At 42.9% G+C, this 22,859-nt stretch overlaps 2 protein-coding genes across 2 annotated transcripts in view; both read right to left on the minus strand.

Moving 5' to 3' along the window:
• Window positions 1–935: 935 nt before the first annotated feature.
• On the minus strand, window positions 936–14,891 carry LOC137854037 (solute carrier family 22 member 2-like). Its single transcript, XM_068676981.1, has 11 exons — window positions 12,751–14,891; window positions 10,591–10,694; window positions 9,287–9,441; window positions 6,985–7,153; window positions 5,920–6,034; window positions 5,374–5,483; window positions 5,042–5,256; window positions 4,517–4,625; window positions 3,340–3,452; window positions 2,162–2,261; window positions 936–1,859 (listed from the first exon to the last, which is right to left on the minus strand). Exons 1-11 carry the CDS (start codon window positions 13,159–13,161, stop codon window positions 1,793–1,795), a joined length of 1,668 nt encoding a protein of 555 aa, XP_068533082.1. The 5' UTR covers window positions 13,162–14,891; the 3' UTR covers window positions 936–1,792.
• Window positions 14,892–15,029: 138 nt separating this feature from the next.
• Window positions 15,030–22,859, minus strand: part of IGF2R (insulin like growth factor 2 receptor) — a 53,502-nt gene continuing 45,672 nt past the window's right edge. Inside the window, exons 42-48 of the mRNA XM_068676980.1 lie at window positions 22,612–22,726; window positions 21,548–21,694; window positions 19,993–20,177; window positions 19,064–19,250; window positions 17,574–17,738; window positions 17,143–17,212; window positions 15,030–16,723 (exon numbers count right to left, since the gene is read on the minus strand). Coding sequence (XP_068533081.1) covers window positions 16,319–16,723; window positions 17,143–17,212; window positions 17,574–17,738; window positions 19,064–19,250; window positions 19,993–20,177; window positions 21,548–21,694; window positions 22,612–22,726 — 1,274 coding nt within the window. The 3' untranslated portion in view covers window positions 15,030–16,318. The remainder of the gene's footprint in view (window positions 16,724–17,142; window positions 17,213–17,573; window positions 17,739–19,063; window positions 19,251–19,992; window positions 20,178–21,547; window positions 21,695–22,611; window positions 22,727–22,859) is intronic.

The raw sequence follows: 22,859 nt of genomic DNA on the forward strand, positions 1-22,859 counted from the left end.
ACGTACCACAACAAAAACAGATGTTCTGACAGCTTTCTTCCAGGAAAGAGCTAAGTCATCACAAAATCACAGCAGGGGATCAGCTCCACGGTACACACACAATTGCATCCCCACGGGCCCTCTTGCCAGTCTCAGGACCAGATTTGTTTCTCGCTGACCCCAAAGCAAACATGAGTTTTGCAACAGCTCAGACTGAAGTCATCTGAGGGCCCTGCTTCGCTGGACAACATGTTGCCCTGCCTTCGAGGCCCTCACAGCAAGGCTGAACATTAACTGATTCTTGGGCCGGGAATCAACCCCAGGGCAACTGCACACTGCCGTGGGAGTCCAGCAACATTTTGCTCAGCTGGGGGCTCTCTCCCTGCAGCTGATCAGTAAGTGGCAGAAATATCTTGTGGAACACATGCAGCATCCTCGCTGGCTTCCAGTTTTTCCCAACAGTGCTAGGGATCAGCCAAACGGTGAAGGAGAGCCACAGTACTTCATGCCCCTTCTCCTCTGCAACCACAAGACTGTTAGGGTTGCTCAGTGGTATGGAAAAGAAAAAGCAGAACATGAACAGGAAAGATGGGCAGGGGATACGCTACTGCCACTGACAGCAGAGAGGAGCAGGAGGCACAGAAACAGGCAGACCCCATTTCTGAGGCAACTGAAAATTGTGAGAGGTGCTGGACAGGCCCTAGTAGATCTAACTTTGCCCCTAATGCTCCCCGTGGCACAGGAGCACTGGCCAAATCCCAGATCAGAAACCCTGTCCTAAACCTGGGCCCCACTCACTCCAGAGATACAGCTCTGTGCTGGCACAGGCCAACCCTGATAAAATTATTAGGTGGAGCAGGACACTGTCAGGCCCTGGGCTCCCTGACAGCTGTATCATTCCCAGCCCCACACCCCCAGCTGGGCTCAACAGAATATAATTAATAAAGTTCCACATGTCTGTGTGCACACATTTATAATGACATGGAGATTTAAGAAAATAGCATCATACCAAGAAGGATAGAGCCTGTGGAGATATTAACAAGAAAATGTAGTGGCTACACTTAGTAATGAGAAAGACCCCTAGATCTTCACAAGTGCAGTAGCCTTTCTTGCATGCACCCTCTTCATGCTCATGCCCATCCTTGTGAGCTTGAGGATAGCCAGTAAAATCCACAGTCAGGACAACTGTACACTCACATGGGCATGTATGAACACCATAACACATACGGGATAGCAAAAAGGTCTGTGCAAAGTGGTTGCTTGTTCTAACAGGATTATATGAGATTTGTAGTCACCTCAGTTCCACGACAGAGGTAATGGTAACATAACTCTTATGCTGTCCCTGTATACAACAAAACAAAGTCAGATTTCATGGGGACTTAGAGAGTTCTGTTGGGAAACCTCCATCCTCAAAATAAGACCTGCTCTCATGTTTAGGTCCCGCTTGCGTGAACATTTTCCAGCCCTAAAACATTAATATTACAGCATACAGAGAGGGAAGCAGCTATGCAGTCATAGGGACAACCTGATCAGAAAACATTGTAAGCAAAGGATAGGCAGACCAAAAAAAAGAGGGATGGGTGAGCAACCCCAGCACTGGAGGCTTTCAAGCTGCTCTTGGACAGGGTGCCAGATAATCTCATCTAGGCTCCCATGAAATGTTGGACCTGATGATCTTTCGAGATCCCTTCCAGCCTGTGTTGTTCTGTGATTCTATGAAGAAAATGAAAGGAGGCAAGACAAAAGGGCATTCATTCCAATTTGTTTGTCCGTGCCAGTGCCCTAAAGGACTGCCCAGAAGGTTGTACCATCTTCAGTCACGTGCTACTTCTGATGTCTGGACATGGAGATAGATCTTTTTGTCCTTCGGAGCACTTTGCCTGCAAGAACAGCAAGATATAAGCAGCTAACCAGGAATTAATACTTTCAGCAAGTACCTGACTTCAAAACTCCTCATTTGCCCTACCTCTTCCCCTGAGAAGATAAGCAGTTTGTCCTCAAATGTGGAGAAGAGTGGTAAAAGAGACCAAAACCAGTCTAGTCTTAGTCTGGGAATTAGCAAGCAACTTCATGAAAGCACAGGAGGCAACCAAGTAAGCCCTGTGCTTTCCCAAGGAGCTCTAGCTGGGGATTTTGTACAATTTCAAGTGAAAGCTGTCAATAGTCCAACACCATAACTCACCTGTGAAAGTTTTCAACATCTTCAACAGTCTCAGGCAAAACTCTTCCTTTAGTTTCAGGCAGGAGCAACACCAATCCACCCGCAATTAAACCAAGAACAGCTTCAAAGCAAAGATGCACAAAGAGCTTGTCAGCATATACTAATTTCCAGCATATAACTCACTTTCCACTGCCTGGCACAAAGGACTCTTAAACAGCATTTTATTTCGTTCTTTAGAGATGTACTCATCAAGGCTTGATATGCAAGACCAGCATGCCATCTCTGGAGGACCTGGCAGCCAAGCAGACATGGTAATGAACCAAAGTTTGGTTGTGAGTTATGCACTGACCTAGGGCACTGAAAACTGGACAGACAGCTGTAAAAAGGGAAGAACCCTTTTTAGTCTGAGCATAAGCCAGAAAATGTATGCTATTTACATAATTAGATTTAGAAGATACTTATTAACTCCTGCATAATGTTTATTTTTTCTGTTTAATTTTTTTCACTGCTGATTTCATTTAACCACTTTGCACATTTGGTGTCCCTGTTTTGAACCTCCTAAGCACCCTCCTAAATATGCTGTCAATTAAAAACTGCATACTGCCATTCAAGACATTTTTCTATAAATAGCACGCTGATCTAAAGATTCAGAGAAGAGTCACAGACCTCGACCTGAAAGTTCAGGCTGCTAGTCTGCAAACACTCATCTTGCATTTTATTTACCCATCTCTTTCCCAATAGGTGGAGAACAGACTGTTAACAGACTGATGGAAAAGCTGCAGCACAGCAGCCATGTTTGCTCCCCATTAAAAAATGAATTCTGGGAAACTCTAGTTTTTGGCTCCAGGACTGAGAAAATACACCTCACAGAAGAGCAGTAATTTGTCAGATTTGAATCCATCAAAACAAAACCCCATTTAGGCTCATTAAAATTTCTCAGCTTTTCACCATCTGTCAAATCTGTATTCACCTCCAGGTTCTTTTAAAATGCAAGGAACAGTAATAAGAGCAAAGGAGATGTTGAATGCACAGACAAGTTCCAGGTTGTTACCAACTGAAGGTTACACCACACATGGATGGGGAAGGTGTTTCTGCTGAAACTGGAGCAAAATGCCTCAGCTGCTTTTCCCTCCCTCTGCAAGCTAGGCCCCACTGCTGCCCCCCAGGAGCAGCTGGCAAGGAGGTAAGGCAGCACTTACTGAAGACCACCAGAGGCAGCTCGTGCCAGATTTCCACCAGTCTGTAGACAATAAATGGGACGACAATTCCACCAACATCACACAAGGCGGAGCAGACCATCACCCCGAGATTCCTGGTTTGACAGAACAGGGACCAGGTTAGCAAGTACTGCAGGTGGAAGAGGACAGACCACAACTGCCTTTGCACAGAGCACATGGCTCTGCAAACCACTAAACATCAAGATACTTTGCAAAGTAGTTTTTAGTATCTAAAGTATCTAGTTTTCTATTGATGGGCACATCCAAAAATTGTTTAGACCTAAACACCTAAAGAATAAAATGCATAGCAAATAGGAACAGGAGAATATACCTGCATTTTCACAGAGGTGTGAGCAAATGCCGAAGGTTAAACAAAAGAGAATCAGGCCCAAAGTATCCAAGGAGAGTCTCCAGATACAGTAAAAAGAAAATCATAGCTTCAGTATCTCTTGGGAGACTTAGTACAAGGGGTATCAAATTATGCTTCTGTTTGTTACACACCATTAATAAAATCTCAAAATTTATCTTCCATTATGTTGATTATGGAGAGAGAAATAAGATTTTCATATGTTGTGTAACATCATGTAATGAGTTTCTCTCCAGTGAAAAAAGGATGTGTAAAAATCATCTGTTCAGTACTGACATCTTCCCTGCATGCTATGGTCTATGGTCATGGGCAAGAAGAAAACTTTGAAGGATTAGCATCCAAGCTTTAGTTACCTGCAGTGGATATATCTACATCTGAACTATGCACCCTGCAGCCCACTTACAAGTAAGGAAAATTCCAGTCTTCGGGTCAAGGGCTTGCGTGAATGTACATTCTCCATAGCAGCAGCCACTCTGGACAGATCCCTTTCCATGTTATTTTCATTCAAATGTGATACAAATCTCAGCACGACATGGGCCTTCAGATCCCCCACCCATCCTGGTTGTCCCCACTTTTACCTTTATTTCACCCACATGAGTTTCCACCTGCCTTGAAGAACATTTGTTTCTTCATTATCTTACCTTTTAAAGCACCTTACTTGTGCTCCCACCTGCTTTGTGATCAGCACTACCTGCATAGTTCTGAGGATTATTTCATTTAGTATAACACAAAATACACATTGGCTTCAACATTTCTTGGCCATATGGCCCACTGGGAGAAGGATGCACCTACCTGATGTATGTTGGATATAGTTCAGTGTTTACAAAACAAACCATTTCAAAAGCCATTGTGATTCCCATTCTCCCAAGGCAAGCAGCAATCAGTTTTAGCCAATATATGTCTGCAGAGAAAATTCATTCATTTAATGCATTTAATTTATCCCAGTGACTTAGGATTCACTTGACACAGCAGTGCTATTTTAGCTGGACCTCTGATCTCATATCACAATGTTTTTAAGGAGCCTTCTTTCACATGTAAATCAGGAAATGGAAAGTCATCACTGCATGAGCTGTACCACAGGGAAGCTTAGAAAGCAGCACAGGGGACCCAGGTGCTTTGAAATTTAGTATTAGCCGTGCTTCAAAACTTTCTCATTTCACTTCTGCAGAGTGAGGAGCACTACTGAAAGTGAGGAGGCAGCACGCAGTGCTGGATGTACGTGTTTCAGGGCTGGAAGGGGAGGGAGAGGCAGGTGCTGTCCCCAGGAGGCAGTGCTGGGATGGGAAGCCACCACGTGGCTTCACCCAGGTGACTTACCCGCTGGGATTAGTGCTGTGATAAGGCAGGCAGCCCCAGCCACCAGGTTTGCTGCAGCCCAGGGGTAACGCCGCCCAACACGGTCAATGGTAATGATGATGATGAAGGCAGCTGGGAACTCAACGAGAGCAGAATAGAGGAAATCCAGGTAGATGTTCCCCCCAGCTAGACCCATGTGCATGATGAGCCCCTGGTAGAGGACGGAGCTCGTGAACCTAGGCAGAGGAGAGTGTCCCAGCTTTGTTAGTCAGTCAGAAAGACTGCAGTCTATGTCCTGCTGGAGCATTCACGACCAGAGCTTCAAAAACAACTCACCAACATTATCTTCTTACCAGTTGTACATTAAAATTAATGTGTTTTTTCTCATCTGTGGTGTCCTGACAAGGTCAATTAGCGAAGGACTCTGCTTTCCGCCCTCATCATCATCTTCAAATTTAATATCCTGCAGAAGAGCCAGCACAGTGTTCATAGGAGTTGAATGCTCCCTGCTGTCCTAGGAAAGTGCCTGGGACATGTCCTGACACTACAACTATTCACAGCAGGCAACAGTCCCAGAAGGGTGTGCAGGTCACCTCTTCCCATGCAGCAGGCCGTGTCTGGGCAGGGTTCCCTCAAACTTCCCCAAATGTTCTCTATGGGTCCGTGCTTTTAAACATTTCCCATCTTATTTCCATGGGAAAACTCAGTTTCCTGCTTAAACAGTGTTAAGACAGTTGTGTCATCCCACCTCCACTGTTAGTGTGATAGAGCTTATCACCTCCCTGACCGCAGGGCCAGGTTTTCTGATATTTGAAGTACAATGAACTTCTACTGGAAGGAACAGATGGAAGGGACCATCATGGTGCTTGCTTACATGCATAAGCAGTCCCTGAACTTACCTCAAAATGGGAAGGCATCTTTTTCTGATTTTTTTTAGCTATATCGCTGATAATTTTCTTAGCTTCGTCATTTTTTCCTTGAGAGATCAGCCACCTGGGAGATTCTGGGAGGAACCTACAATGTAAGTGAGTGGATACTATTACACCAAAACATAAAGCACCCACAGCATTCCCACAAATGGAGACTGTAGGGAGAATATTTTGGTTGATTAGAAAGAGTTGGTTTCCTCCCAGACAGGAAAAACAGTATATCCCACTGTTGAAATAGGAAGAGGAGCAGTTGTCGCAGTGTCTTTGATCAGAGATGTGGTTACTAAAGAGAAATTGGGGCAGGGCTTTGAGTGAGAGTATTGCCAAAATTTTATTCAGCCTTTTGACAGAAAACTGGCACCTTCTAAAGAGCCATTGTCCAGCTGGGCCATCACAGGATAAGAAAAAATGAACAAGCTAAAACTGGTCTACCAATTCACACACGCCAAAAAAAAAAAAAAAAAAAGGAATAGAAAAACAAGTCTTTTACTACTAAGCCTAATAACTCAACCCAGACAACCTATAATCAAAATTCTCAAAAACTGAAAAATATTACTCAGAAAGTTAGGAGAGATCCAAAATAAAGATGGACCCACGTTCCTTCCTTCAGTTGGACCACAAAAGCTGTTTTTTCTCATAAAAAAAAAAAAAAAAAGTAAATAACATGTTACAAATATGTACCTCTTTCAGTATAGGATCCTTATTACCGCATTTTCAGTATAGGATCTACTTAATTATCAAGGCATTTCTTTTCCTTTATGAAAAGGTTATCATACCAGACCATTCTCCTCCAGTGCATTTCACATTGGTGTTTCTTTTTACACAGAAACCAGGTGCAGCACACAGGTAAGATGCAGTGAAGTGCCAGCTGCTGAGGGGTCCTATTTCCCACCCCTTGTTGCTGTGTGCCTCCTCTTTGCGTTAGGAGACACACATCCAAAAAGCAGTGCCAAATCTCCCTCAATCTCAAATCCTGGGAGCTGAGAGAAACTGCTTTTTGGGTCACGGGCAGAGGTGCAAGGAAAGCAGGCTTACCAGTGGAAGAGCAGGAAGAAGCAGCTGGGCAGGGTGACCGTGAGCTGCAGCCACCGCCAGTGAGGGATGGCATAAGCAATGGCATCGAACACCAGGAGCCCAACGGAGAAGGCCGTCTGGTAGAGAATCCCCACCGTCCTCCTGTACTGCGGCCCGACGACTTCGGTCACTGAAAACAGACAGGGACTGCCAGCTCCACCACCACACAGAGCACGAGTTGCTTGCTCAGCAGCATCCACAGAAAACAAAAGCTTCCCCAGCACCTTGAAGACCCCCTGAAGAAGGCCTCTTGGTATTCCTGGGCTTCCTGGCATGAAACCTCGGGACTGAAGTACCCCAGTGCTTGCTGAGGAAGGTGTGCTTTCCTGCCAGACTACCAGAAAACCCTGTTCCTGCTCTCACACTGACCTGAGGCATCTAAGCATTGTCCTCTGGCATGGAAATCCCTGAATAACTCATACAGCCCTCAAAATGCACTGAGGAATTTTGTTGCAAAACCCAGGGCTAATATACATAATGCCTCATAATGCCAATAATACCCAATAATGAAGCAGACTTCGTTATTTTGTTTCCCAAGTACACCTTTTCAGCCCCCAAGCACATGAATGTCTGTGCACAGGATGGCATAGAGCTTCATCCATTTGCACTTTGCAACCACATATCACCAGGTAGGTTGAGTCTTGCTAATGCAGAGCTAAGAGCAATTATTCCAGCAGACAGGCGTAAACATACTCATTTTTGCATCCAGTCACATCATTTCAAGAAAGCAAACAAATTAGAGAAAGAACAAAGCAGTTATTCAGCAACTCAAGGAAGCCCTTGGTTTGGGGATGATGGATTAGCTAATTCTGCTTGGCCAAATGATGAGCAGAGAACAATGCCTCAGGCTCTGTAAAACTGAGCCATAAGCAGCTGCAGGGTAGACAAATATCAAATATCCCAGGAGAGCATGACAAGGAGGCTGTTCTGCCCTTGTGCCCTTCTCTGGGCACTCAGAATCAGCCACCTTTATGGAGAGGAGACGATTTTAGATGGGCTTTGGGGTTGATTCTACCATGCCTTCTCTCATGAGAGAATTTCAAGGAGAAACAGAAGCAGCAAGATGTAATTGAGGGGGAAAATATCAAGATGGGGCATGTAGTCATCCTAAGAGGGATTTTACACTCTAAAATGGCATGAAGTTCCCCAGAGGTGATGAAGGTTTTATTTGTGCCAGGAAAGTATTTAAGATGCCAGGTGAGTATCTAGAACACCCTCGGGAAGAAACAACCACATCTTGGCAGAGGATGGTCCAGACCGTGGGCTAGATGTTATTATTTCAAACATCCAGATAACTGCATCAGCACAACACCTCTGCTAAAAAGAATTCACAGATGTTTTGGGTGTTGATATTTGTGCTTTGGATACAGTTAACTGAATCACTTGGAGATGGCCAGTATAGTCACTAGCCATAATAATCCAGATAAGTCTCAACTGGCCAGCTTTTACAATGTTTTATCGGCTGCTTCAGTGATTGCTCAGTGTGGTTTTATGTCTTTTTGTTTGTTTTAGAGTTTTATTTTGACATGAGCCTGAACTCCACAACAGAGAAGCTCCAAGCAGCTCCACCATGCACTGGTGACATTGGTAGTAGGGCAATGGTTGGACCAGATGATCCTGAAGGTCTCTTCCAACCCTAATGATTCTGTGATTCTATGCTGCGAGGAACACCAGCACAGCTTGGCTCAGACCATTGCTTTGAAATCCCCTGGTTTGGCTTCACTCAACCAAGTGCATAGATATCCAAACAGCTCATCTTTTCCTCAGCAAGTACATGCTGTTCTCCAGTTATTTTTAGGCTGTAAAGCCTGTTTGCCCTTTAATGTTCTTTGTGTCATAACAACGCCTCCAGACTTCCCTACCCTCCTGCCTACTTCTTCAATGTCCTCTTCTGTCCTTACCCCATCAGAGACTGGGCTGCAGAGGGGTGGCTGCTGTCAGACCTGGGGCCAACTTCTTCCCCAGCCAGCACTTGCAGGAAGCAGGGTCTGATCTGCAACAGGGAGCTGACCCACAGGGCAAAGCCCACCTGGAGGTGACAGCCTTAATGTACCACCACTCACTTGATCTTTGAAGGCTACTGTCATATGGGAGAAGTAACATTGTCCTAAAGAATACCAAGAAGACAGAGAGGAAACACACCCATGATGTCTGCTTGCATACATGATTTCAAAAATCCACAAGAGGCATTTTTAAAAGGCTTTTTTTTTTTTTTCTTAATCTTTTGCAGCCCCTCTATCTCAAGGAGAAGGTCCGAACTCACCTAGGATGTAGCCCGCAGTCCAGCAACCCTTGCTGACCAGCCCTTGCAAGAAGCGGAAAATCACTATCCACAGGTAGGAGGGCACAAAGACCAGGAGGATGCCGCAGACCACGTTTGCAAGAATTGTAGTTAAGAGGCAAAATTTACGGCCAAACCTGGATTGGAAGATAGTACGTGTACAGCAAAACACTAGTCATGAGAACAGACATAAAATACAAGCTTTGTGCATTTTTGAAATAAAAAAAAGTTCAAACACTTTGCTATACAAGGGCTAGGCACATACCAACTTTTATTTTTAGGCCATTACTCACTTATTTGCTTTTTGAATCCCTGAAAAATTACTGTGCCAATTGTTCTGCAATTACACAAAAGCTTTCAGGCTTCTCAGAGGAAGAAAAATTTCCCAAATGAGAGCAGCAATAGTCCCATATTCACAGATGTTTGGATTGTGGGTGTTTTCTCTGAATTTCAGAGCAATCCGTTTATTAGTCTGTTATACGTAATAGAGTGAAAAATATGCACAGATTTATGATTCTGGTTTGTCTGTATACAACAGGGTAGCAGATTTATGTATAACCATAACTTGATCCCAAATTGATCCCATAACTTTGGGACCAATAACTTGATCCCAAAAATTGAGTGTACAGACCTTGCTGTGAGTGGGCTGCATATCACAGCTGGAGACACACACATCCTCCTCTACTAAGAGTCTCCAGGCAGGAGGGGAACAAGGGAGAAAAAAAGGCCCTTCAAATATTAGCATTTGCTTCTTAACCCCAGCTGCCTGGGCAAGGACAATTCAAGGACATCTCTGCTGGTTCTGAAGGGGCTGTTAAAGATGCCAGGACCCAGGGATTTCCAAAGCAGCTGTACCCATCTGGCGATCTCTCTGTCTACTATATCAAAGTCTCTCAAATGGAAATATGATGTTTCCAAGCTGTAGCCACACTGAGCATGACAGATGAAGGGATAGCTCCAAATCAGCATCTCCTGGCTTCTGTTAACATGCCCAGGACTCCCATGTGGCACAGCAGGGAGGTCTGGGGGCACCATCCTAGAAGAGCTTGCAAACTCTGCAGGACTCACAGAGCAGGAGAGATTTGTGCAAGCTACCCGGGAAGATTTGTTCGCCTAAGACTGAGTACTCGCTTCTGATAACGTGACTGAACCCAGTGGTTGACCTTACTTTGAAGAGAGAACAACAGGTGATACCAATTGCACAACCTTTTTCTGCCTTTACCTAAGGTTAGCTGCTGAACCCTGATAAGGGAGGCCAGAGGGTTTTGCTGCTGCCCCGCACATACCTGTCTGCTATGTAGCCAATGTTTACGGAGCCAATAAAGAAGCCAGCATTCACAGACGACTGAAAGAGGTCTAACTTCCAGGAGTCCTCGCACACCAGGTTAAACTGAAAGAACGACCACAGTTAGAAGCCAGACAGTGAAACCAGGTTGCTCACATTCACAAGCCTCGTTTGCTTCATTTAAAGATTTAAACTTGTTTCTGGATTGATGCTGATTTCGTCAGCACCCAGGAACCCTACTGACTTAAGTTTCAACACTGAAAACAAGATCAAGCCCTTGGGCAATTCCCTGGTATTTACCTAGTCACGGGTCATCTCTCAATACTGAAAAGAATGTAAACCAGTTATTGCCAAGTTGATCAAATATCAAGCTAATCAAATCAGCATGGACTTGTTGATCACTGGGCATTTTAAACAGATTTTTGGGGGCTGATGGTTAACACATACAAGCAGTTCCAGTTGCCTCGTAACCTCGTATGCCATAGCAGCCCCTGGGTGAGGACTAAGGTGAAGGCTTCACAAAGAAGTATTGCAGGTGCTTGCAGAAGCCTGCCTTGGCCCCACTTCCCATGGAGCACCAGCAGCACTGCTCCAGAGGAACGTGGGATGAGGTACACCACATCTGTCCCCAAGGCCGTGGCATTCTTGTTATGCTCTGGCCTTTTGCTCACCTAAAACCCCCTACAGCCTAACATGTCTGGAGATCAGGCACTCTGCATCCATGGACAAGCTTTACCACATGGTTACCTGTAAATATTTGCCATCTAACTTTCCCAGCATACTAGTAGCTGGGTTTATTTAACCAATGCATTTTCAACCAATATATACTTCTTCCTGATACTCTGTGAGGGTGCCTGTGAGGATATTCTTCCACGGGGGGGTAATTTTATTTTTTTCCTTTGAGCAAAGTAACATGCTTTGCTCTGTGCTATCTTCTTTCTTCCTTAGCTGCCAGGCAAGGGAGAACACGGCCTGATAGCCTTAATGGACAGAAACAAGATACATTGCCAAAATGAACCCTGAGGCACACAACATCTGCCAGCTATCCTGTGAAGGAAGTGACCCAAGGCCTGGCCCTGCACCACCTTCAGAAGAAAAAGGAAGACAACTTTCACTGAGCACAACTGTACAAATCCAGTCAGGCTGCAAGTTCTTCGGTGTTGGATGGTCTCAAAAGATGACAGAGGCCATCTGGAGCAGAGGCTTTGCTCAAGCCTTTTGCTGTGAAGATGTTGAGGTGCTGCCTTGAAGGGTGACCAGGACTTTCCACAACAGAATCCATCTGGAAAGATTTGGTTACTTATCTCCTCACCTTAATGTCCTGCAATCCATACTTTGTGGAAAGAAATATCCTTACATTACACCCTCTGTTACGGACTACAAACAGGGAATTTACTACAACAAAAATTACCTGCTCTTACATTTGTTAAGAAGTAACAACAAATTTAAGAGATAACAGAAGTCATTTTTTTCCCTAAGATGAAATCACATTCGCCATCCCAGATTTTTATTTTTATTTTTTTTAAAAGGTTAAAGTGCCTAAAAACCTAAAACACTCTAAATAGCTTAAATACCATTTTCACATCTGTTCTGAGAACACAAAACAGCCATTGGTTTTTCTGCTGTTTGTTCCAGAATTAAACTGTTTACTTGCGGGAGGCAGTTATTTTTCCCCACATAGTCAGTCATTTAATCATATTTGAAACAAACTAAGATTTGTTTGTTTTAAACGAAGGAAGTCAAAACCTTCAAATCTGGGCGGATATCGCAGAAAGCATGTGTGGTTTCTGGAAGGCACCGTCCCAGACAGCCGGTTTTGTTTGGAGTGTTACAGGTTCTTGATTTCTAAAACAGTGTTTACACACTTCCACCAATAGGACTTCTCATGCAATGGGAGTTTCATTCCAGACTGGACTTTATCTACCTAGGGATTTATTTGCTCCACAGCTGGAGATATAAACCTCCTGAGCAGACCAAGGCAACACTTTGCAGCAAGGACAGAGCGAAGACTATTTGCAAAGCGTTCAGAGTAAGGTCAGAGATGGAGACGATCCCCTCTTACAAGTAACTGCACTTTAATACAACATCGGCTACATCAACCATCTCCCACACCATAATAACATCCGTAATAGCACAAGGTAAGATGGACAAAGGTTTTTACCTCAGTGACGAGCGAGGTCCCCGGGTAGTCGTAGAGCCACCCGTCCTGGCAGGGGCTGAGGGGGACGGAGCTCCGGTTGCCCGCGAGGCTGCCCAGGGGGTCGGTGCAGCTGAGGCCCGTCGCGTTCCAGTCCACGTCGTACCTCCTGCAGCGGCTGCCGAAAGCGGTCCCGTGGCCGCCCCACTCGGGCACGGTGTGGTTCAGCTGCTCCGCCAGGCTCCAGCCGCAGCGCTGGCTCAGCTCCGCCACGCCGGGGCTGAAGCAGCGGTGCTCGGGGGTGAACCCGAAGAAGACGACACCCACGTAGATGGGAGTGAAGGCGGCGGAGAGCAAACACAGGACGAAAAAGGTTTGCTTTTGGAACCTGTTAAATTCGCCCACCTGCTCCAAAATATCATCAAATGTTGGCATTTTGGTATCAAAACCACCTCAAAACTTCATCTGTCCTCTCTGCAACACTGATATACTTAGTTGGCAGCGAAGCTATTTAAGTAACGAAAACATTTGACCAAAAGTCAAGACTAACTCCATAAATTATTAAACGACATGTTGCAAGCTTTATTTTTTAAGGTTTCATTTGAAATCAGACCTTAATTCACCCAGGCAGAACTTGCATTTAACTCCTCATCACAGCATGTTTTTCCCCGCCCCGAACAGCTAAATAAATACAGTACTCCAGCTGTTACATTGTGTTTATTTGCTGTGTTTTCTCTTACTTTTAAAATTAACCACTGATAGTTGTTTCAGTCTTCATTGAAGACTAATACTGCAAAAAACAAGCTTAGGCAGCTTTTCTGACAGAGGGGTAGAAGGGGTAGAAAGAGAACCAGCTCCTCCCTGGCCCAGCAGGCCCACAGCAGCCACCCACCGACCCCCAGCACAATTACAGCCCAGCCAGCTGTGAGGAGGGCTCTGTGGCCCCGCGCTCCCTGCTCACAGCTCTACCTCCTCTTGCCAGGCAGAAGCACTGAAGCAAGGAACAAGACCTCCACTCCTGCAGTGACCTGCAGCAGCACTACCCCACGCCCAGCACCCCACAGCCACCACCAGCCCATGGTGGACTTTCACCTCCCCGGCTGCAGTGCTTCAGCGTGGAGCCAGAGCTGGGACAAATGCGCAGCACCCAGCATGCTCACAGCAGGAGGTAGTCATGCTCACAGGGGCAGTCAGTGAGGCCAAGGAAACAGAAATCAAAGCCTGCCTGGAAAATGGGTGTAATTGAAAGCTGCTAGACCATTCCTTAAAAGAAAACACACCCCAGAATACCTCACACTGCTTCTTTCCTAGCAGCTCTGTTTGAACAGTTGGTAGTGATGTGCACTTGTTCCACATACAAAAACAGATCCCAACTGGTATTTTTCCCTTCTTCTGATCTCTCTCGTCCTTCACAGTGCAGGCAGGAGTCATGCAGCACTTGTCTTGTAAGCAGAGAGAGCACTTCACCAGCAGGGGAGATGCTCCCCTTAGGGACTCATGCTGTTGACCAGCAGAGTTCAGCCTCTAACCCACAGCCATTACTGCCCTAGGCTTGTATGTTATGAAAATGGCAGGACCAGAGGAGTACACTTCCCTCTTTATGTATGAAAAGCATATTTTGCTGGAAAAATAGTTCAGGGGAGTTAGTCATGCATACAGCAATGAACGTGAGATTTAGTCTTACAACTGCTTAGATAAGAAGTGGGCAACAGCCCCAAGGCTAAACAGTTGTTGCTGTCAGCTTCGTATTAGAAAATGTCATCGATACACTACCTGGGGATGCTTATCCAGCAGTACCTGTTCTACATCTGTTTTATTATGCACAGTAAACATGAAGCAACCATTTGGTTGTCATATACCAAGGCATTTCATGCAGCAGTTTGCAGACCAAACAACTGTAAAATGCAAGCCTTAAAGACTCGGGGAATGGAAGCAATAATAGTCAATATCCATTCAGGGAACTCTTCCAGTGATAATTGACAGTATTAAAAAATACACTTTGGCAAGCCTTATTTCCCCAGAGTATACTAATGCCAACTATGAAAAAGGCTGCTTTTGTTTTAACAATGATGAGATGCAGCTTTAGCCAAACTGTTTTGAGACTTCACTGGGAGAAATGCAAGAGGAAAAATTATGAGTCTGAGAAAAAACTGTACTGGGGAGTACCTATATATATATATATATATATATATATTGATCTTTATGATCAAACATTGAGTGATGTGATTATTAGCTATGACAGCAGAAAAGGATATCCCCAAGCTGATGACCAGTATTAGACCAGCATAAGAAAGATTCCAGACTTGAGATGTGGGGATTTGGAATACCCACGTCATATCTTTTATTGAAATTGCTGAATACTTCATATTACACTATTTTGATTCAAAATGGAGTTTTTTTTTATAAAAAGAAACCATTGCTGAAACTGAATAAGCCAGCCAAAATGAACAATGAAGAGTTTCAAAAAAAAAAAATTCAGACCAACACATGTATTTGTAAAATTCTTTGAAACCCTATCATTGCCCATAAATTAAACACCTGGAAAAGAGCAAAACTGCTAGAAGAAATTTGACTTCCATTAATTGCCAGCAACACTGCAAATCAATGACCACGGCCAGGACCTCAGCCTAAATCTAGCTCTTACACTATCAGAAAAGACTAGCCCAATTCTTTTCCTATAATGAATGCCAGAGAGGTATCATGCAGACCAGGGCTCCTCTGGTTGTTGGGCTTTTTGGGTGATGACAAACTGGGCAGTGCAAGCTGTATTCTAACAGTTCTGCCTCTGACCTTGAAAACTCAAGTTCTGTGTAGTCAGTCTAGTTCAGCCATGATCTAGGAAAAAAAAAAATCTTTGGATGCTTGTCAGCTGCTGCTCTGGCAAATACTGATGAAGTCAGTCATATGACCAGTACCTAGAAAATATCATGCAAAGAACAGCAACCATTCCAGGCTAAAGCTATACAGAATTGTACCTTTCAGTCAATACCTTTGAACCAATGATCTGTTTAAATTAGAACGGATACTCAAATTTACAGGATAAATTAGACCAGTTCTAAAATTTACATCAAATCATCCCAACACAGAAAAGTTATATTTTTCCTTGTCTTACAATGGATGAACCCATAGAAGGGCAAACCCATAGAATAATACCCTGCCGGCAGGAAGAACACGTTGCTATAAGCAAACCTGAGTAGTGAGGATCAATAAATACAAGGAGTTAAAATGCTAGTAGTCAGATAACTTGAATCTCAGGAGCCAGGGACTTAATTCAGCTTTAATCTTGTCCTTTGAAAGGTTCCTTTTTAAGCAAGCATTTAATGTCTATGCTGAGGCTTAAAAAAGTTGTCCTGGCTAGAGAGAGTCAACATAACTCAGCTAACTGGATGCTAGACATCCAGTCATTACTGAACAGATCATTGTAAACAACCAATACATCTTTCCATCTTTCTCTTCTTCCCTTTTCAATGGTTTCTTGTTAAAGGCAAAATTCAGAAAAATCTTTCAGGCTGAAGTCCTCATATTTGGTTGGAAGTGTTGTCCCATTTTATATATAATCTCTCTATATATATTTGATTAGGCACAAAAGGAATTAAACATTCAACAAGTCCTCATCACTATCATCATGAAATGATGCTGTATTTGTAGAGTTCTGTGCCTGCTGTTGACCTGACTTGGCTTTTGTTTTCCTTTCCCTTCCCCCATTCAGCAAGTAAGCTTTGTCATCACTGCCAAAGCTCGGTGGCTTCTTTTGTGGGTGCTTGCTTTTGTCTAGTCCTCTTCCTGTTTGAATCTTTACATCTGGAATGGTTAACACTTCATCCTCACTGTCCAAGTCATCCACACGGAGAGATGTAAAAGCTTCAGATGTAACAGACTTGGTAGTAACATGACCGTTCTCCTGCACTCCTTTTGCTGTTCTTTGATTTGGTGCTGCGATTTCCTCCATAAGCCACTCTGTTTCATTCTCATTAGTTTCTTCTTCTTCACTGTTTATCTGCAAGAAAAAAACCAAGATGTTCATATAGCACTCTAGACTCTTCTACATACATCGATCTCCCCAGTTTTCATACCCACTCCACACATCCTCAGGTTTAATTTAGACTGAGATAGTTATCAGCACACTCTTGCGGTATTACTATCGCTTTACTGTGTCTGAGGCGTACTCTCTTCTGGCAGATTTGTTATTTGGCTATTTATGGACTGTTCATTTCCTCAGCTCTGTTCTAAAATGGTAAAGGTTCCCATCTTACAATATAAATGCAGACAGTTCGCTGCACAGCTTTCCTGAAGCCACATGCATTTGTTTCCATTCACTGAAGGAACTGGAAATTAAAGGTTTTTATCTATTCATTAGAAGAGTTTCACATTAAAATTTGACAAGAAACAAAATCTTTGGTTTTGCCACTCTGTTACCTTTGTGTATTTGTAGGAAATGCCTGATGTTCTTCTGCAGCAGTTTGTTATCTTGTTCACTACAGTCTCCCTAAAGAGAAAGAAGAACACTGCATTAGAAAGACTATATTCTCCTCAATAGCCCTTGCATTTCAGTGGATTTCTATCAAAGCATTTTACCAGGCACGCTGTAAGCTGTCGTGTAGCAACATTTGACCCTAAACCATTCTAATTACTACAGCATCATGGACTGAATATTACATCTTCACCCTTTAGCACAGCTTCAAGGTGGATACAGACCAGAGGTGTTTTAGTCTCAAAAAAAAAAAAAAAAAAGAGGTCTTAAAAAAAAAAGGTTTTTTTTTTTTTAGTCTTCAAAAAAACCTTCCCCTTCACTGAGGAAGCCAAATTGTCCTACCAAAATTTTTCAGAGCCTCCCAATCATTTCTTACCTTCTTTCTTTTTTATAGAACAGCAAGATTATCAGGCATGCAGTAAGAACAACCAGAAGGACGCTCAGCACAGCACCAACGGCCTGACTTCTCCTTGAAAGACCTTTATGTACTTGGGCTTCCTGATCAGATTGGCCCTCACGGCTTCCTGGAACACTGTTTGACCTAATAACAAATTGAGAAGAAAAGGAAGACTAAGATCTACTGACAAATTGCATCAAACTGGATTAGGAACAGATTTAAATTAAAAATACTATACCAGCCTGTCAGAATTTATAAAGAATGGAATTTAGGGGATTGTATTCTAAGTAAGTCACTGAAAAAACAAAGATAAGTACTGTGCCTACATTCTGGTGTGCTTTTAAGCAGTGCATAAAACTAAGATAACAGTCAAGACTAAAGTGTGCAATTACTAAAGTGTGCGATTAGACACCAGATCTTAGACAGCAGCAGCTATCCACTCAAATAATTAAACCTGCACCTGAGCAAGCTGTAGAAGCTACAGCAATTATTTGCTGCATCTGACAGTGGCACTGCACAGACTAGACTGCCTTAACAGATAATTCCCTGCTTACACCAGAATGAACAGTTCCCTCGTGCTTTTAAGCTAGCACCTACAAAATTACAGTCCTAGAACTATTTCATTCTTTGCAGCAAGGCTGCCTGCAGCGTCAAGAATGCAGGTAAGCACTGAGATGCATCATTTTGCTTTTAAACCACTGCCTGTCACCTCATTATTCCTGTCTGGACCTGTAAAATAAAGAGTTCAATTCCGTAGAATAAGGAGATCAATTCACTGCAGAAATACATCATTATTTCTATGACATATAATGATTTTTTACTCTAGCCTGAAGAAGTAGGCAGATAGACAGTTTTTGCTCTGGCTTTCAATTTTTCCAGGCAATAAGGCAAAGAAAACAAAAATCCAAATACTCATTACTCCTCTCAGTAATCATAGAATATCCTGAGTTGGAAGGGACCCTTAAGGATCATCAAGTCCAACTCTTGACACCGCACAGGTCTACCCAAAAGTTCAGACCATGTGACTAAGTGCACAGTCCAATCTCTTCTTAAATTCAGACAGGCTCGGTGCAGTGACCACTTCCCTGGGGAGCCTGTTCCAGTGTGCAACCACGCGCTCTGTGAAGAACCCCCTTCTGATGTCAAGAATGTGAAACAGCATGTTCTCAGCTACAGTAAGTTTTACTTAATGGGAAGAACAGTAATAAATCCTACCATACCTCTCTATTATTTCCACTGCAAACAGGAAGCTTTTAGATCCAGATCAATTTGACTGCTAAATAAATGTTTGCCATACGCCAAACATTACACACGTGGACACTAGTTCCATTTACTGTATTTTTTCTTTTTTTTTTTTTTTTTTTTTTAAAAGCTTGTCCCCCACCTCCCCACCCTATTACTTTGTCAAGTAAAGGCAAAAAAGCCTTTAGCTGAGAAGGGTTACTTTAAGAAAACAGTTAACTACTCACATTAGTGGACACACAGCAGATGTGTACCAGGTAAATAAATACTGACAATCTGCTGTTTCGTGAAGAAATTCAGGGATGCCTTCCTTTACATGTGAACTGCAGTGGAAGAAAATTGTTGAGGAGACAAACTTTGATTTATCTTTACCACATCTGGAGTCCGATGAAAATATGACATCCAAGTCATCATCTAAAACAAGAAGAACACCTTATTTTAGCAATTCCTTGAAAACAGCCAAGAGAACTATACCCTAAGAAGTTGTGGAGTGCAGATGCAAATACACATGTAATTGTTCTGCAGTAAAAGCTCACGTTTTGCAGCACCTGCAGGTGAGCTTATACTTTCATATAGCTCATTCCACCCAGTTGCTGTGGAATAGCGAGCTAAACTCTTTACAGGGAAAAGCAGCTAGGTGGAACAGCCCAAGCAGAGGAAAACAGGAAACCTAGTCTCGTCTTATATTGTTTTTACTGAAATATTTCAGCAAGTGTCAAGCCCAAAATCTACTGCTAAGGCCACATTTACAACTGGCCTCACATAATAGGAAGAAGCAGCCTAAATTATAAATATCATAGAATAGCTGGAAGGAACCTTAAAAGAACACCTAGTTCCAACCCCCTGCCACAGGTAGCAACACCTCCCACTAGAACAGGTTGCTCAAAGCAGCACCCAAACCAGCCTTGAACACTTCCAGGGATGGGGCATCCACAGCTTCTCCAGGCAACCTGCTCTAGTACCTCACCATCCTCATGGCAAAGAATTTCTTCCAAGTATCTAATATAAATTTACCCTCTTTTAGTTTAAGACTAGGAAGAGAGACTCTGGACAACTTTACAGAAATGGTTTAGCATAGATGTCATGAAAAAAAAACTATTTAATGAAACAATTCAAATGAAGATCAAGCAATTACAGCTAGCGAGCAAGTACTTACCCTCAACGTAATATTTAGCTTTTTTGGCAAATCCAATTCTCCGAAAACGACGCTCATTAGTTTTAACCTGACAGATGTTAGCTTCAGAACACTCTGGGAAACTTGAGTTTGTTATACCAGAAAGCTGAATTTCATATACATATTTATCTCCATTTGTCCGTATGTCACCAGAAGCTGTGTACAACCTGAGGAGAACAGAGGGTAGGTCTATACTAAGTCTAAACTCAGACTTAAGTAATTTCCAAGACTTAAGACTGGCAACAGCAGTACCTGTTACCTCAAGCAGATTCCAAATCAAGTTGGAGTGATAGATTCATCAGACAGAAGAGACACAGGGCAGAGGGTTCCTCCTTCAGTATTACAACCAAGTATTATATTCAGCATAAAGCCTTCTAAGAATGCACCAAAACCAAACTCTTCTAGCTATACCGTCCTCAATGGGAGCATGAGCACTTAAACTGAATACAGAAGTATGATTCAGCAGCTCTCACACTGCTAGCATACTGACCATGAAATCCATATTGAGTGTTCTGTAGTTATAATAAATAGCCTGTCTTAGCTTTTGTGAATTAAGCTTTCGCCAGGAGGGCGACTACATCTACCCAAGTGCTACCCAACTGCCACTTACAGTCATATCCCTCCTTGCTGCTGGCAAAACTAAAAATGCTCTGAGACTGAGTTATTTGTTCTAGCCACATGCTTGAAGACTGAGCTTGATCAAATGTGACTTCACTAATCTCTCATTACACCAAGTTTCTCATTTCATCCTGACCTCTTCTACTCCCTCATCCAGGAATGTTTGATTTTACCTGATAACATTATAAGCACAGAGAAACATGAATGCACAGCAGGTCTATTCAAAACGCATTTGCTCAGTTACACCAATCTTGTGCTCTTCAATGCACACTACTGAATTGTGCCCTGCAGGCAGAGTTTATTCTTCCCATAACACTACTACAGACAGGTTTCCTTCCATAACACTAGAATTGATGTTAAATAGTTATTTATAGGAGTTCCTGGAGCACAATTATGTGCAGTGTTAGTAGAGTGTAACTGCCTTTCCCTGCCTGTCCAGAGTTCAGTCATGCTTGAACATTCCTCCAGAGCTGTACTGCTTCGCTTCTAAGATTACTAAAGCATGGGTTCTGGCTTGCATATGGATCTGCTGAGCAGGAAGAAAGGTGCTTTGAAAGAGTCAAAGAGTACCGTAGATGAAAATCAGTATCTCTGAGAATGATCTAGTGTCTACATGTTATGGAAAAGAACAACAACCCACAATAAAGAACTCTAACATCAAGATGGTGTATGTGCAGACTTTAGATTAGTCTTGAATACCCCAGGACATGCTCAAAGCTTTAAACCCAGCTGTAAGCTGTAGTAGCAACCAGACCTTTAGTTCAGCCACTGGTACAAGGCTGTCAGCAAATTCCCACTTAACAGCTAGGAATTGTTAAGACAAACTGGAACATTATACCAAGCTCTTTTCTTGCAGTAGAGTTGTACAGAACTGTATTTTTATTTTATTTATTATTTTTGTTTTTGGTCTTCAACTTACTTGTAATAAACATCCCCTAGAGAAAAGTTTTTCCCAGTTGTAGGATTAATAACTGTTCCATTCACTACCTCCACCTCCTGTGGCTTCACAGCACAAGCTGCACGTGTGTCCCAAGCGATGTAGTAAACACAGTTTTCTTCATCAATCCTGCCAAACAGATAACTGATTATTCCAGCAAAGAGTAACAAGCACTTAATATCTTGAGTAAGAGAAGACACAGCAATTTGCTCATGTATGGGAATCTCCTGCTTAAGCATCATGCAGAGAGTAAGCTAGAATAATAAGCACTAAAAAACCTACCTGAGTTACATTGATCTTATCTGAGTTACAAGACTGCAGTCACCTGACTTCACTTAAACTCCCTGCTTCAAAAGTTCTAGAACTCACACAGTACATCACAGGGTTTTATTTAAATACTGTAGCTAACTAACATGCGAGTTTGCTCTTGGCAGCTTTACTGCTCTGCACTTTATCTGGCTGGGACAAGCTAGTCAGATTTTGCTGCCTACTTCTTTGACTCAGGCACAGCCTCTTGTTCAGTTTCTATATTCTACAGCCAATATACAGTCAACCAAAACAAGACTGCAAAAAGCCATCAAGCTTTTTTAGTACTCATGATCATGCACATATAACTCAGTCTAGACAGCATGTAGTTAAATAATCTGTACTGATATAACAAAGATTTGGTATGGTTAAGTAATGGAGTAAAAACATGTTTTACTATCTAAATTGCTTATCTACAGTAAGTGTTGTCTACTAAATAGATCTGGAGCAAAGTTACTAAGAGCAGTTATACTACAACTGACAACGTAACAGCATCCCAGCCTAATTCAGGAGTGGAATGCCTAGATTTTTGCCCAGGCAATTTAAGATACACAGAATACAGCTATTTATGAAAGTGAACGAGTACAGAAGCTTCAGGAGATCCATGTCTTACAAACACAGACCAAGATTACTCTAGGGGCCGTCCAACAAAATAGAGGGTCACTGTCCTGAGACTTAGTTATTAGAGGTCCAACAGAAATCATGAAGATCAGTCAGCAGTATGCTAATTTGTTACTCACCTCTGCAGCACGGGCACGCCAACTGTTTTTGCGCATTTCAGTTCTATAACTGTTGTTACTTTCTTGTTTTTCCTGCATTCCTGCCCACTGGAATAACTAATATACACTATATTACCTAGAAGAGAAATAGCGATGCAAGGGTTTTGTAAGCAACTGACAAATTTCCTTTGTTCATTCTCCAGACTTCATTACTTTAGACTAACTTTTAGGTCCCTCCACCCCACAGATCATTTAACAGTACTTGTATG

This window comes from Anas acuta, chromosome 3 (assembly GCF_963932015.1).
Source record: "Anas acuta chromosome 3, bAnaAcu1.1, whole genome shotgun sequence".
In the NCBI taxonomy this organism is placed as follows: Eukaryota; Metazoa; Chordata; class Aves; order Anseriformes; family Anatidae; genus Anas; species Anas acuta.